The 15,560-nt window shown below is 39.3% G+C and overlaps 1 protein-coding gene across 1 annotated transcript in view; it reads left to right on the top strand.

Annotated features, from left to right (window-relative positions):
• The window catches only part of IFT81 (intraflagellar transport 81), a 73,454-nt gene that overhangs the window by 18,652 nt on the left and 39,242 nt on the right, over positions 1-15,560 (top strand). The window contains exons 5-8 of the mRNA XM_072415891.1: positions 809-898; positions 1,328-1,393; positions 1,704-1,814; positions 6,078-6,162. Of these exons, the coding sequence (XP_072271992.1) occupies positions 809-898; positions 1,328-1,393; positions 1,704-1,814; positions 6,078-6,162 (352 nt within the window). The remainder of the gene's footprint in view (positions 1-808; positions 899-1,327; positions 1,394-1,703; positions 1,815-6,077; positions 6,163-15,560) is intronic.

The following is a 15,560-nucleotide window of genomic DNA, read 5'->3' as shown; positions in this document are numbered from 1 at the left end:
ATGCTTTCTTCATGTTCATAGTAAAATATAGGTCAAATAAAAGGGTACATCTTTAAAAATGTTAACATTTCGTTGCCATAATGAGTTTATGGTTTGCCATGTTAGAAATTAATGTAATGTAATTTTTTTAGCACGGCAGTCAGGCCATGAGAAGGTTTTGATGCTAGCACAGAAATCTGTCCTCAATTTTTGTTGGCAGTAATGGGTTCTTTAGAAGGATGAAATTATTGGTATAATGAAGAGAAGAGTTGATTATTATGGCACCAGAATACGGTGCCATAAAAATGGTATTCTTTGATCCTGTCTACAGGTGCATGGACAGCCGAGCTGGGTAGAGCACTGAGGTGAGATACCAAGAAGCATTATAGCAAAGGCTTTAGGAACAGTTCACATCTTTATGTTTGTACTGTCAGTGTGGGAGTTACACCACAACCCCACCAGATTCCTATTTACTATTTATTTATTTATGCAAGTATCATTATCCATTTTTTCAGAAATGGTAAATTGGCAATATTACAAACCATGATAAAGTAGTGTTTAGTGTGCAGAAGATGAGTTGGCAGTATGTGGAGAAGAGTTTGAAGAGTATGACATGGGATTGTATGTGGAGTACAAAAGGTATGGCATAGGACAGTATAGGTAGGAGAAGCACAAAGGGTATGACAGGCAGACTGCAGAGGGTATTCAGAACTGCAAATTTCTCAAGACCAAAAATTTTCACTTAAATATTTGCATTTTTATTGTCTTTACTAAATATGTATTTTTGATGTGATTCAGTTTAATACAAATATTATTTGTTCCTTTGTAGTATGAAGAACTTATGGAGAACTTCAAAACTCTTCATAAGGAGTGTGAGCAGCTTAAAATGTCTGGCTTCTCTACTGCAGAAATTAGACGGGTAATGTTTGCATTATGCAAATAAAAATATATATTTTTTTTTATTATGCTCTCTATTTCTCTTGGTGAGCCTCAAGTTATAGTGTCTTTGGGTATTTAATCGGTATTGGAACATCACCTGACCTGAGTGTCAGTTGACAGCATAGGTTGGCTATAAGCACTGTAAGAACTCTGGTTAGTTTCCCTGTAAAACTATTCATAAACAAGTGTTATAATTGTTATAAATATTTTTCATGTGAGATATAAATATAGATATATTATATTTAATTTCACAAGTGTATTTGCAAATATGTTGGATTTAGAGCATTTAAGGTAGCATTTATAGTTTGTAATGTGGACATGTACAATATGTTTGTTTGTGTGAATTGTTTTTAATTAATTGCACATTTGTCAGAGCTTTCTCAATAATTAGAGCTAACACCGTTCTTAGGATATCACAGCTATGGAAGAGGAGAAGGATCAGTTGGTGAAAAGAGTTGAGCGCCTTAAAAAAAGGGTAAGAAGGAATCTGATACTGTTACATTTCAATGTCAAAATGGTTGGCTGAGGGAATGCAAACAAGGATTTAGAACAGCATGTTGCACTTGTAATAAGGTAGCTGAAAATGCAAGTGACTGAAAGGGAATCTCCTTAGGCTGAAGGCCAAAGCTATTAGACATCTTGAATCTAACACCTCTCTGTCAGCTGCTGAGAGAAATGGACATAAAGAGGAAATGCTAAGACAGAGTTACACATAACACTGTCTAGTAAAATTCTAAAGGATGTGACAGTAATTTGAGTAATTTGGACTACACCATTACTTGTAGGTGGAGACAGTTCAGAATCATCAGCGGATGCTTGAAATGGCAAGTCAGTTGCGAGTAGAAAAGGAGAGGGAAGAGTCTTTGGCTCAACAGAAGCAAGAGCAAAGAAATCAGGTATACTTTTTCTGTTGTCTTTTTTCTGTGTGTCTATAAACATGTCATGGTTTGTAAGCAATAATTTATATAGTTATTGACATGTAAATATTTATATATAAAATAAATAAAAGAGCAATACAGCTTGACTTTTACAAAGCTGCTGTTTGTCCACCACATTTGCAGGAAATGTAAAATCAAATTTGCAGTTTCCAGAAAACGCCACTATCTCCACTCAAGTATAATTAAAGCCGGCGCTCTTACTCTGTTGCGGTAATTTTGATCTGCCAAATCCTTCATTACAAATGTATACATTCCAGTGCAATTATATAAATACTCTGTAATAACTGCAGCGCTTGGAATAATTTGTTGCATGACTGCCATCTTAGAAGGCTAGAAGGACATTCTGTAATTACATTCTGCTCAAGTGGAAATAATTTCATAGCGTAGAAGGTGTATGCTTAAATGTGCAAACAGTCACATTTAATTTTGAATAGTTCTGGTCCAGTGTTAATTATATGACCTGCTGTATTATACAAATATACTGCCAGATGTCAATTCTCCACAACATTTCTGTATTATGTTTCAATATTTTAATATAATCAATTTTTAACAAACATATAGAAACAAGTTTCCAAAATGGGTAACTGCAAAGAATATTATCTTAGGCTTAGTCTACACATACTGTTTCCCCAGTGTTTACCTGAGGCTTTTAAAGCCCTTGTTTGAAATCCCCTTGCATTACAATAGGTTAATCTACACCAGGACGTTTCCGTGAGGCATGTTTATGACTTTTATCCTAAACGTTGCTTGCAATGTTTAAAAAATTAAAACGCTGGGTTAACGCTGGAAAACGCCCAAAATGGATGTAAATGCTTCCGTTGATTTCAGTAGTGGTAAAAAGAGAGGAACCGAAAAGATGGAGAGGAGGACAAATGTGAGAGGAACATAGGAGAAGGATCTAGCATTTATGTCTAATTGGCAAATCATTCACCACCTCTGGTCACTCCCAAGCACATTTCAACAGGGACCTGCCATCCACATACCAGATTAAGTCTCAGTCGGCAAGCAGTAGCCAATTAAAAAAGTCTTTTCATAAAACTGCTGACACTATTAGGTCATCTTGTGATGGGACTGACTTCCAAAACTAGTCAGTGTCAAGGTTGCAACATTGCTTGCAGAGAATATTCAGTGTAATTTGAACTCATCTGCAGCAAAGCTATTTTTTACATATTTATGTAAGGCCAAAAAAATGTTATACATAGCACAAAAGTATTCCTTTCTGATTATACCTCAGTCTCAGCTTCCATGTTTGCAGGGATCAGAACCATTTAAACTGTAAAGAACTTCCTGTCTTGCCCAGCACCCTGATGATTTGCATTTTAGAACTACCTGTTCATCTGTTTTGTGTAAGTGACCAGTAGTCCTACAGCGGTTATTGCCATTAAAGGAAATACATAAAAGCAACTAATGGACTACTAATAATATGCAAATACCACAAACAAAGCACTGAGATCATGTGGTGTTCAGCCACCAGAACAGGAAGAGCATCCCAAAAAACTTTAAAGTTTCCTTGCCTATAAAGTTGTTTCTCTCTCTGGATGGGAAAATTACTCAGCAACTCTCTTCTGGGTATCTGTACTGGATACTGAAGTTGTTTTCTTTTGTTCATTTTTCTTATCCCCTAGTCTGACTACCAGTGTGTGTTGTTGCTGTTTGGGGCCCCCTTCTCTGCATCTTCCTGAGGTTAGCCCTATTTCTAAAAATTTTCCCTTACAGTTTTCCTGGGTAAGGGGTGCAGGTGTGTAAGTCAAGGGGAGCTTCTCCCTTGAAGTCAGATGCAGCGGGCCACTTGTTGGTAGGGGAAGTTCTTGGGAATAGGCGTGAGGCCTTGAGTTTTGGTCTCTTGAACAAGGAGGGGTGGTTTGTGCAGGCCACTACTGGTGCCATTCTAGTAGAATGGACATGCCAGACTGCATCTATACAGTCTTTTAAATGCTTACTCAACGATTTTCTGTGGAGGAGGTCTTCTTTAGATATACTAGGTATTATGATATGACAGGGGCTGGCTCTTCTTGTTCAGCTGTTGCATGGTCTAATAGGATCCAGATGTTGTGACCCAACATCTCCTGTCTGAAGGCTAAAATGGTTTCCCAAATGCCTGAATGAAATGTAAAATCAAATTTCAGTTCCAGCAAACACTACTATCTTCTTCCACATTTATTTAAATGTGGCATCAAATGGATCCCTCAGGTCTCTACATCTGGAATTTAATTTGAAGCATGCCCAGATATTATCAGAAGTTCTTACAGGTATGTGGGTCCATACACATTACTGAGCCACATTTTGACTAAATTTGCATAGGTTTGGTCATTTTTATTTATTTTTTATTGATTTATTTTTTAATAATCCAGCCCAGAGGCGGTAATTGTTTTGGTTTCCAATGACCTTTCTATCTCGTTTTGTTCAAAAAAAAGATTTCATAAACAATAAAATGATATCCTCAAACCAAGCAGTAAGCTTTTCATTCATTCATGTAGGTTTCAGTCTGTGTTAAATGGGGTGCATTGGCCATCAGAAGCTATGATCCTCTTAAGCAGTCATGGAGGCAAAATTTATATAGTGATTTAGTGACTTTTCAAAGGAAAAGTGAAACAAAGCAAGGATGCAATTAAACTGGGATGAAGTTATAAAGGAAATACGTGCAAACATGGTTGTACACAAGGTTTTGACTAGTGACTCATTGTCATTAGAAAATTAAAAAATAGAATGTCTTCTCTCTGGAGTACAAGCAAGCATAGCAGTGTTTCATAATTATTTTATCCCAGAGTATAAGGAGTGAGATGACATGCCATCCCATATAGATGTTCACAATTCAGAAGAAATTGATGTCATTTATTCTTCCACATTTGTGAAAAACTGTGAAGCAACGTTAGATTCAGCAATCATTAATCATCTTTAATATACAAAATATTAAATACAAATTTAATCAAAAGGGTGGATACAAAATATTAAAAAGGAAGATGACATTTTATTTTTTGTCTAATGAGAGATATAATCTTGGCCCTGGTAACAGATCACAAAGTCTGGTGTTTCCCTGCTGTAATAATAGACATATGATATGCAGGTAATTTCCTAAGATACTCCGTAACAATGAGGGTTCAGTAGTCAGTACATATTTATTCTTGTTGTTTTATATGTGGAGTCAATCCAGAATAGGCATCCTGTAGTTGGCATGTTTTATGGAATGCACCAACAGAGCATCACATTTACCCCAAAAGATCTGGGTTACCATAAAAACCATAAAAAGTGCCAGCAAAGAATCTGATTAAGGATGGAATGTTTGTGTAGTTTAATGACACCTTGGCTTCTAGGTGATGGATGTAATACATATCTTTGACATTGATGGAGACATATTTACTCAGTGCTTCTGATTTTTTTATGTTGGTACTTTAGAAAAGAACATATCAACCAATAGAAAAGGTGGAACAGGCTTTGATAAGTTATGACAAAAATATTTTACTTAACACGCAACCTGAAATGGGTTGGTCTGGGTGATCTAGGGATCTAAGTTTCAGCAAGAGTTTAAAGACTAATCAGGTGGAGAGGATTCTTGTTGAAAATTGGTAAAATCCAGAAAGGAGTTAAATTAGTAGAGATTACTATAAGGGACAATGAACCCCAAAAATCAGGAGTAGAGGCCTACTTTACTATAATTTCAGAATGTTTTTAAATTGACAATAAGGTATAGCGGACAAAGTAGGGCCAGAAGAGGGGGAAACCAAGTTTCTTTTTTTATATGTATCTTCAAAGACCACAGAGCGCCGTAAATATTCCATGGAAAAAAAATATATATGATTTGCTAGAGCTGATTTTTTTTGTCTAAAATATGGTCAAAGTGGAATAAGTGGGAATTATATATGGAGCATAAAACTTTTATCTTTATTCATATAATGAAACATTAAAAGGTAAGGGCCAGAAAAAGCAAAAAAAAAAACAAAAGAAAGCTTGGGCTGTGTGCCACTTTAGCTACAGTTTGACAGATTCTCCCAGCTGAAACCGTTGCATAGCTATCAATGCTAATTGCCTGCTCTGCAAACATACTGTTCTGTTGTGTTTTTTTTTTCTGTCATTTTGGTCATTCTGGCGTTTTGCTTCTTTATATGTCTGATATTTGCCTCAGGCTTGTTATGTGACTAGTTTAATTGCATATACTGTTAAGTAAAGTTATCTGATGTTAACGAACAGAAGGTAAATTGACAGAGCCTTTATTTTGTTTTAAAGCTATTTAATGCAGAACAGAAACTACAAAGAGCACAGCTTCACCTGAAAAACTTGCGCCACGCTGCAACAGATGCCAAACCTGAAGGTAAATTTGAGATTTTTTGACAGTTATATCTGCTAGTAACCATAATCCTAAAAAGAACAGAAATGTCACAATACAATGAAAGATTCAACATTCTTTTCACAGCATTGTGGCAGAGGGGAGAGGTTGTATTCAACTGACATACAAAACTTTAAAGAAAAAAAAATGGCAGTAAAGGAACATGTGGGAAATCTTTTGGACTTTGTTCATTCCCCAGGCTTTCATCCATAGCTTATACTCAGGCCTACTACATGCAAAATACTGTCAGTCAGTGTCAGGAGTGCAAAAATTTTTAATGACTTACCCCCCACCTATGCTAACAAACTTTAATTCTCCCTGCCTTATAACACAGTCTTTTATACCAACCCAAGTATGATATGAGTAGCTCTCTGATAGGGGTAGTGAAAGGAAGATGCCAAGTCATCTTGGTAAATCTCCTAGGCCTCCTTATAATAGAACAATACTAAGCAGAGGTTTCTTTCAGAATTCATATGTCAATTTGTTAGGGGAAGAACAAAATAGGACTTTATAGTTCCTAATATCGTGGCAGACCTTTGTTTAACAATTTTAGGTATAGTGCAGATTTACTGAGTAGGAAAAGGGAAAGTAAAGCAAAAATAAAAAATGGTAGTATTGCTAAATAAACAACAAAGAAAAAACAAGACAGATAAAAGGGGATGTTTGAAGAATTATCCAAAGGCTTTATTTCTTTGAGGTGTCCTAAACATATAAAGTAATCATTTGTTGTGTGCTCACCTACTGTGGATGAAACCAAACGGCTTTATGCATGTCTGAGCCATTGTTAAACACAGTAGGTAATGTGCAAAATATAGTTTAATAGTGTTGGTGTCAGCACATGTGTTAACCTCTGAATTGTTATTTGCATCACATGTCACTATCCCTTTAAATAGGCTGATCCAGTCCACTTGCCAGAATGTGTTTTAGGGCTTCCAGACCTCTTTCATCCCTCCTTTTTTTTTTTTTCAAAATATTTTTATTAATTTTTCAAAAATACAAAGACAAATAAACAACCAAAACTAGAAGAATAACAAGACATAGAGATGGGGGGGGGGGAAACACTTATAGCATATAATACAGTAAAAAGAAGAACCAACATAAACAGGAGCATCAGCCACCAGTGTCCATAAATAAAGCCATGTATTATGAATCAGAGATATTAGTAATGTACCACGTTGAATATTTGAACAGTTCAAGGATTGACGTGCGCTCCGAGCTGGTGAATGCATAAAGTAGAAAGTGGTACCATTGCTGCCAGAAACGGGTAATAGAAGAGTCTCCTTGCAATTGGGCATCTAAAATCTCTCTGTGGAACAAAACCTTGAGAGATGAGAGGACTTGTTCCAGGGTGGGTGGAAGAGGTTGTATCCATTGACGCATAATTGCACGTCTTGCTGCCAACAAACAAACATTTATCCATTTCTGCATAGATCTTGATATATTGTCCACGGCTATGCCCTCCCATGAACCGAACAATAACAAAGAGGGTGTCTGAGAAATTGAGCAGCCGTCACATTAGAAATTAACAGTGAAATACAACTCCAAAAATTGGCAACATTGGGACAGGACCATAAACGGTGTGACAGTGAAGCATTAACACAATTACATTTAGGACATTGTAGATGCCACCGAGTGGATTGTGGGGTAGAGATAGAAGGCCGGAATACCTTATAGGCCCTATGCAATAGCATAAATTGAGATTCTCTCCAGATCTCATTCACTATACTCTGCCGGACCGTTTGGTATCCCTCAATAACAATATCCACAATGTCCGGGTCAGGAAAATCTTTTTGCCACATTCTCACATTAGAAACTGACAGAGGCTTAATAAAAGTAGGCAGAAGGTATGCATAAACATTGGATATATTAGGAGGGGGTCAATGATAATAGATTGTCGAACCCATTGGGTCGAAAAACATCCTCATACCGAGATACTATAGATTTAAGATAAGATATAACCTGACTATAATATAACGGATGAAGTGCCCATTTTGGGATATTGTATTTGGTCTGCAATTCTGCCAAGGACAATTTAGTCAGATCTTCCGCGTGGAAGAGATCTTTCAGATAAATTAAACCTTTACTTTTCCACGATTGGAACGCTGCGTGTTCGTGTGCTTGTGGAAACATAGGGCTTCCACAGATAGGCAGATATGAAGATAAACGGACTGGCAGTTTGAATCGTTGTCTAGTCACCTTCCATGCGACCACCGTGTCTCTAATTAATATATTGTGGCGCAGAGGGGCTGGAATCTCAGAGAATTTACAATGTAATAGAGCACAGGGATCCCATGGGTAAGACATAGCTGTCTCCAGAGTCATATTGGAATAGCAGGATGTCCCCTTAAGCCAGTCCACCACATGTCATATCAGACAGGCCAAATTATAAAGTCTAACATTAGGGAAGCCCACACCCCCCGCCGTTTTAGGTAAATATAATTTCATCAAAGAAATCCTTGGGCGTCTGTTGGTCCAAAGGAATTTTGTGAAAGCCTTACTCAGAGCATTGACATCCGCGTGGGTTAGTAACAGGGGCAATGTCTGCATAGGATAAAGTAGTTTAGAGAAAGACATCATTTTCACTAGGTGGCATCGGCCGAGAAAAGAGAGAGGCAATTTTTCCCACATTTTCAGTTCTTTTTGGATTTTGGCAATCAAGGGTGGATAATTCAGTGTATATAGTGATGATGGTAACCGACCAATACGCAGTCCAAGATACACTATAGAGTGTGCCGCCACCTTAAATGGCACATGTGCTCTCCATCTTTCTGCCATTTCCGAGGATCTGGCCAAAGATAATATCTCGCTTTTGTCAAAATTTATTTTAAGTCCAGAGAAACTTTCATATGTGCAAAATATCTGCTGAATAGTGTGACTATCTTGTCTAGGATTAGAGGTAAAAATCAAAATGTCATCTGCAAAAAAGGCGGAGCGTAATTCCTGATTGTGAACCTCTATGCCGTGCAAAAGAGGGGTATTGTCCAGATGCCTGACCAGCAGTTCCATTGCGAGATTAAACAAAAGGGGGGACAGGGGACACCCCTGTCTCGTTCCTCTTTTGAGGGCAATTGGGGGGGATAAAAATCCAGGCGTGTGTATATTGGCTATTGGGGAGGCATACATAGCCTTAAGTACTTTAAGGAACGGGCCCCGAATTCCAACACGTTCAAGTACCGTAAACAGCCATGATATATTTAACCGTATCAAATGCCTTGTGTGCATCTATTGTGACTATAGCCAGATCTAGATCAGGTTGGTTTTTAGCCGTCTCCAATGCCACCAATACTTTTCTAATATTAGTTACCGCAGCCCTGCCCTGGACAAAGCCCACTTGTGAGGGGGAGATAAGGGTCGGCAACACTCGAGCCAATCTATCTGCGAGAATTTTAGACAAAATTTTTGCATCAATATTTATGAGGGAGATAGGGCGGTAGGAGTCTGGATCACATGGATTCTTGTCCTTTTTCAGGAGAAGTTTTATGTAAGCTTCTTGTCCGAATCGAAAGAAGACTCCCTTATCCCATAAGGCAGAATATAGTGCATGTAGATCATCCACCACCTACGCCCCTAAAAATTTGTAAAATTAGGAGGTGAACCCATCAGGACCAGGGGCTTTGCCATTTTTTAAACTATTTATGGTTCTCAAAATCTGTTCTGTAGTAATAGGGGCATTTAGTGAATCTATATCAGTTTGTTGCAATAAAGGTAACTCAATATTTGATAGGAATGCCATCCCAGCCTGTGTATCATTCTCTGGGGAAGAATACAGTTTTTGATAATATTGGGCCAAACAATGGTTCACCTCCTTTGGTGAGGTAACCATAGCACCTGTGGAGGAGCAGAGCTTTGGAATATAAGTTGGGTTATAACCTGCACATACCAGATTAGCCAACATTTTGCCTGATTTGTTGCCAAATTTATGAAATTCCACCGATTTATATTTACATTTCAGCTGCTCATATTGGTGGAGTCGAGAATCAAAGTTACATTTAGCTGCATACCAGGCCTGTTTGTTGCTCGGGGTGGGATTGTCAGTCAGTGCCTGTTGCGCTATCCTGAGCTCAGATTGTGCCGATAGAAAGTGAGATAGTGACTCCCTCTTCCTTTTAGTTAAAAAGGAGATAATTCTACCTCTCAGGTAAGCCTTACCCGCCTCCCAAAATAGAATTGGCTCATCTCTATGAGCAGCATTATGCTGAGCATATTCAAGCCAGGTGGAGGTCAATACTCCCTGAAATTCCTAATCTTTAATCAAATAGGACGGGAAGCGCCAAGGTATATAGTCTCCCCTAGGGTACTGATCCCTAACAACAATAGAAATTGGGGAGTGGTCAGAGATTACCATAGTATGAATCTCCGGCGATTCTATCCTGTACAGGATATCATCAGTGCAGAACAAATAGTCCAATCCAGCTTGAGCGACATGGGCTTGGGAATTAAAAATATATTGCCGCTCCAAGGGATGGAATTGTCGCCAGATGTCATTTAATGACATGGCGTTAGCAAAGTCTGCCAAAACTGAATGTGGTGAATTTCTCAAATTACTCATAGTGGGGCCAGAGCTCCTGTCTTCAGAGAGCACCATAACCGAATTAAAATCACCGCCTATGATTTTGCATGGAGTGGGGTCTTGCGCTAACCAGCTGGAAACCTCCTGAAAGAAGGATTGTGGTGGTGAGTTAGGTGCGTATATAATATATAGTGATATATCATGATCATGAGATTGCACACTTTCAAAATACGACCGGCAGAGTCACTTTGCACCATTTTAACCTTGCCTTGAAAAGACCTATGAATCAGAGTCATCACCCCAGCTTTCCTATCTGCAGAGGGGGAACCATAGGCTTCCCCGACCCACAGTTTTTTCATCCTGTGGAAATCATTTTCCCCAAGTGTGTTTCCTGTAACAGCACGATGTCCGCCTTCAGTCTTTTTAAATGACGAAGTACAGACATGCGCTTGTTAGGGGAGCGTAACCCTTTAACATTCCAAGAAATTATCCGCATAAAATATGAACAATAGGATTGTAGGCAATTCGATTACACGGCTTACAAAATGGCAGCCACAGTACAAATACTACAAGTGGGTGGAATCGGGACGCACAATCACTTCTGCTATAATTAAAGGCAAATGGCACATCCAAAGTACAATGGTTACAAGGAACGTTCCACTTAATAACATCATAATATACATAATGGCTGAGTAACCCAATACAGTAAGTGTTTCCAAAAAAAACAAGAAACAAATAAAGGGGGGCAGACAGGACGGCACAAGGGGGAAGACAGACAAAATGTAGAGATGTCCTCCCTTTTTTCCTCGCGGAACAAAAACAGTTGAACCAAGTCAGTAACATTGGTGAAAACAACACAATATCACCAGAGGTCGGCTCACACCTCCTTGAACGGGAATATAGATGAAACGGTTTCAATAAGAAACATAACATAAAGGCACTGATAGGCAGAGGACATAATTCGGAAAGTTATCTTTCCCTGGGCAGCGGCTCAGGACATTGAGTATCCTGGATCCTCTTAGTGGACGATGGCCCCGCAGGCCTAGGTGATTTTGGGAATACACCGGAAGCAATGAACGGCCCATTGAGCGTGGTGGAGAAGAAAAAGAGGTATCCGATGGAGTGGAGGGTGAATCAGAAAACAAGGTATGTATCATATTTTCTGCCTCCTCCGCTGAGGTAAAGGAATACTTGCGGCCCCGGTCATCAGAAAAATGAAGAACCGCTGGGTACGCCAGTGTAAAGCGAATTTTATGTCGGTATAATGTGGAGCAAGCCTGTTGGAAATTGCGCCTTTTGCGGGATACCTCCGCAGAGTAATCAGCAAATATAAGCAAAGAGGTACCTTCCAATTGAAGGTTGGGTTGATTTCGGAAAGCTTGAATTATGCGGGTTCTATCGGAGAAATGAGAGTAAGCCACCAGTACTGGTTGCGGCTTGGCCATTTCTTTGCGCACCGGACCCAGTCTATGAGCTCGTTCAACTTTACAGGTGAGCTGAAGACCTAATAGCTGTGGTATCACCTTAGAGCAAATTTCCAATAACTGTGATGGTTTGACATTTTCCGGCAGTCCTACAATTCGCAGGTTATTGCGTCTGGACCTGTTTTCCAGGTCTTCCACTTTATCCTGCAATGCTTGTGCTTTATTTTCCAGCACTGAAATGATAGCTCTGGCTGAAGTAACATCATCCTCAACCAGAGTAATCCTTTGCTCTGCAGCATTTAATCTATGTGACTGTTCCTTTAAATCTTTTCTCAAGGAAAGTATTCCCTTGTGTACAGCTGCATCAATGGCCTCCTGTAATGTAGGCTTAAGTAGTGCTGCTACTGCATCAGCTATTTGTGTAGGTTGAGAAAGATCAGTGGGATCAGCATGCTGTATCTGAGCAGGAACAGCGCTGGATGCACGTGCTGAAGAGGATGCGGTGGCCATCTTGGAGGGGGTGGCCTTGATCTTATCTTTCTTACCCATTGATTCTTGGCTTGCAGATACGGAGGAGCGCTCCAGGAATCGATCCATCCAGGTCAGTGTCAGGGTGGGGAGCCGCTACACGCAGGGAGGGAGCGGGTGTGCCGGTTTAATAGCGTGAAATCCCGGAGGTGAGAGGAGCCGTTTTTCACATGCTGCTGGCTCGCGAGGCGCCGGAACCGGAAGTCCATCCCTCCTTTTAGCAAACATCTTAGGATTTAAGAAAGGATTGTCAGGCCCCATGTCTACCTCAGCAGCAACTGTTTCCATCGGAGCTCTGATTGACTATTCAAGCACACCGTTTGTAGTAACAGTTGCATGAACGTATTCTGTGTTTTTTTTTAATTTTTTTAATCAGATCTAGAATTTGCATTAGGCATGGTAGGCATGTACTTATAGGTGCAGGTCTAGCAGGGCCATCTAAAATCTGCAAAATCAGCTGTAATATCAATCAGCATTTTCACCCAGAGAACTGCCCCTCTGATATTTTAGAGATGCTTGTGATGAAAATTCCACCAGATCAGCAGTTTCTGAATTCTACAGACCAGCCCACTTGGCACCAACAACCATGACAAGTTTAACGTCACCTAAATTACCTTTAGTCCCCATTCTGATGCTCGGTTTGAACTTCAGCAGTTTGTCTTGACAATGTCATGCCTAAAGGATTGAGTTGCTGCCATGTGATTGGCTAATTAGCTATTTTTGCTAACAAGCAGTTGAACAAGGGTACCTAATAAAATGGCCAGGAAGTGTATATCCTCCATACTGCTTAGGAATGCACTAGTATCTGACTTCATAGCCACTGCTTTACAGGACCTTTCCACCTGTCAAAGACTGGGCTCTGAGTGTTATCTGTTTCTCAAATGCTGGCTTTACTACTACACCTTCCACCTCATAACACTGTCTTCTATACCAAATTGAATCTTGGATTTGTGCAGGCCTGTGATCGGGATCATGGAGGACAGGTCACAAGTTATTTGTAAGACTTAAGCTTCTATCTGCCTAACATATAAAAAATAAGTTTAGAAATGACAACCTGTAAAGCAGCACCAAACATTGTTTGTACACACCTGTCTCTGTTCTTTGGCCATCTTGATTGGTTGGGTCGGAATAACTTAAAGTCCCTTCAGTCTCGGCAACTGCAGGGGGAGCTGGGGTGTGCCGGCTATGCCCGAAGGCTAAGCTGAAGAGGCCAAAGGAATGGACAGGACATGGACAAGGGGAAAGGGGGTGGAGGACTCTTTAAAAAAAAAAAAAAAAACTTTGTTACATGGAAATGACACCCATCTAGTGTGATCTGTATTCCTTCCAGGCATCCCAAATAGCAAATTTTCCTAAAGTATTATTGAGTGTGTGCGTTAGCTCACTAACCATAATCCAGTCCATTTTCGCAATGAGAGCGTCTAGCAAAATCACATTAAATTTTCACGATTTAGCCAAAGTGATGCAAGCTGCTAACAGAATATGTTGTATCAATTTCAAAGAGTATTTGGAAACCCCCCATCACATTTACTAAATAAAGCACTCTCCGGAATACTTGGTACATCCTTCTTTAAAACCCTGGAAATTGTTCAGAATATTTCTGACCAAAAGTTCTGGACTGTAGGGCAGGACCACCACATATGTACCATGGTGCCCCTAGCATCACAACCTCTGAAGCACAGTGGGGAGGTTGAGGGCTGACATTTGGAAAGTCTGTCTGGTACTAAGTACCATCTGAGGAGAACTTTATAATTAGCCTCTACTAATGATGAATTGAGAGAAATTTTAGAAAGAGAGAAGGCTACTTTGTTCCATTTTTCATTGGACCAGTAGAGCCCAAGATCATTTGACCAAGCCCTCATATATGACAGTTTATCCGGGGGGATGCCAGGGCAGCCCAAATTATTGAGATTTGACCTTTGGTATCAGCAATAGAGCTACAGGAACTTTCAAATGGAGTGTAGAACACATGGGACGAGGTGCCTGTCTGATCTTGGAGCAGACGAATGATTTAATCTGTCTGTAACGGAAGTATTCCTGTCTCGGGAGTTCCCTTTTACTGACCAAATAATCAAAACAAAAAATGTCACGCACATCAATAATATCTTTGATTCGGTAGAAGCCCTTATTAAGCTACCATTTAAAACTACCTGCCAGGGGAAAACTCAAGATTGTTTCATAACAGAGTAAGCGGTACATGAGCAGAACAAAGCCTCGAACAGTGTCGGAACTTACTCCAAATTAAAAGAGAGTGAGACAGGGAGAAGCACCCTGTTTTTTCTTTAGGGACAGCTCTTGATTTTGACAAATGTAGAGAGTGATCAGGCAGGAAAAAAAAATCTTATTGCAAAAGAAACAATAAAGCCTTGTCCTCGTGCACATTTTTTAAATTGGAACTTTAGAATCTGTAAGGTTCCATATTCGTAACACCTGGCAAATTTTAAACCTTGCCTTCCATAACCAATAAATGTACAGGAACATCTTGTATAGGGAGAGCCTAATGCTAGGACAAGAGGATGGAAAAAATGCTTGGTTGGGAAATAAAAAGTAGAATTTCCTGTATGAAGCTAAATTTAATTTGTTAGATGTGAAACTTCTCAACATTCCCATAATATTTAAAATTATCATTTCTAAATTAAGCAGCAGTAGTTTCTCTATTCCGGTGCAATCCGTTCTACACCCATGTACATGTAAGCACTTGGTTGGGAAGTTATTACTTGAAAGCAAATCTCAGGGCATCTAGCCAAAGTCATTACAGCATGTTTTACGTCTGCACATTTTGAAAACCATGGTTATCTACAAATGGTAAACAAACTTATGTCATGGAAACATTTCAATTGCCTATACAATCTAAAATAAATTGTGAATAGTAAATCCCACACTTGTAATACATACTATAAGAATTTTTTGATATTTTCAAA

Source organism: Pyxicephalus adspersus, chromosome 6 (genome assembly GCF_032062135.1).
Source record: "Pyxicephalus adspersus chromosome 6, UCB_Pads_2.0, whole genome shotgun sequence".
In the NCBI taxonomy this organism is placed as follows: Eukaryota; Metazoa; Chordata; class Amphibia; order Anura; family Pyxicephalidae; genus Pyxicephalus; species Pyxicephalus adspersus.
This window is presented reverse-complemented; position numbering and strand designations above follow the sequence as displayed.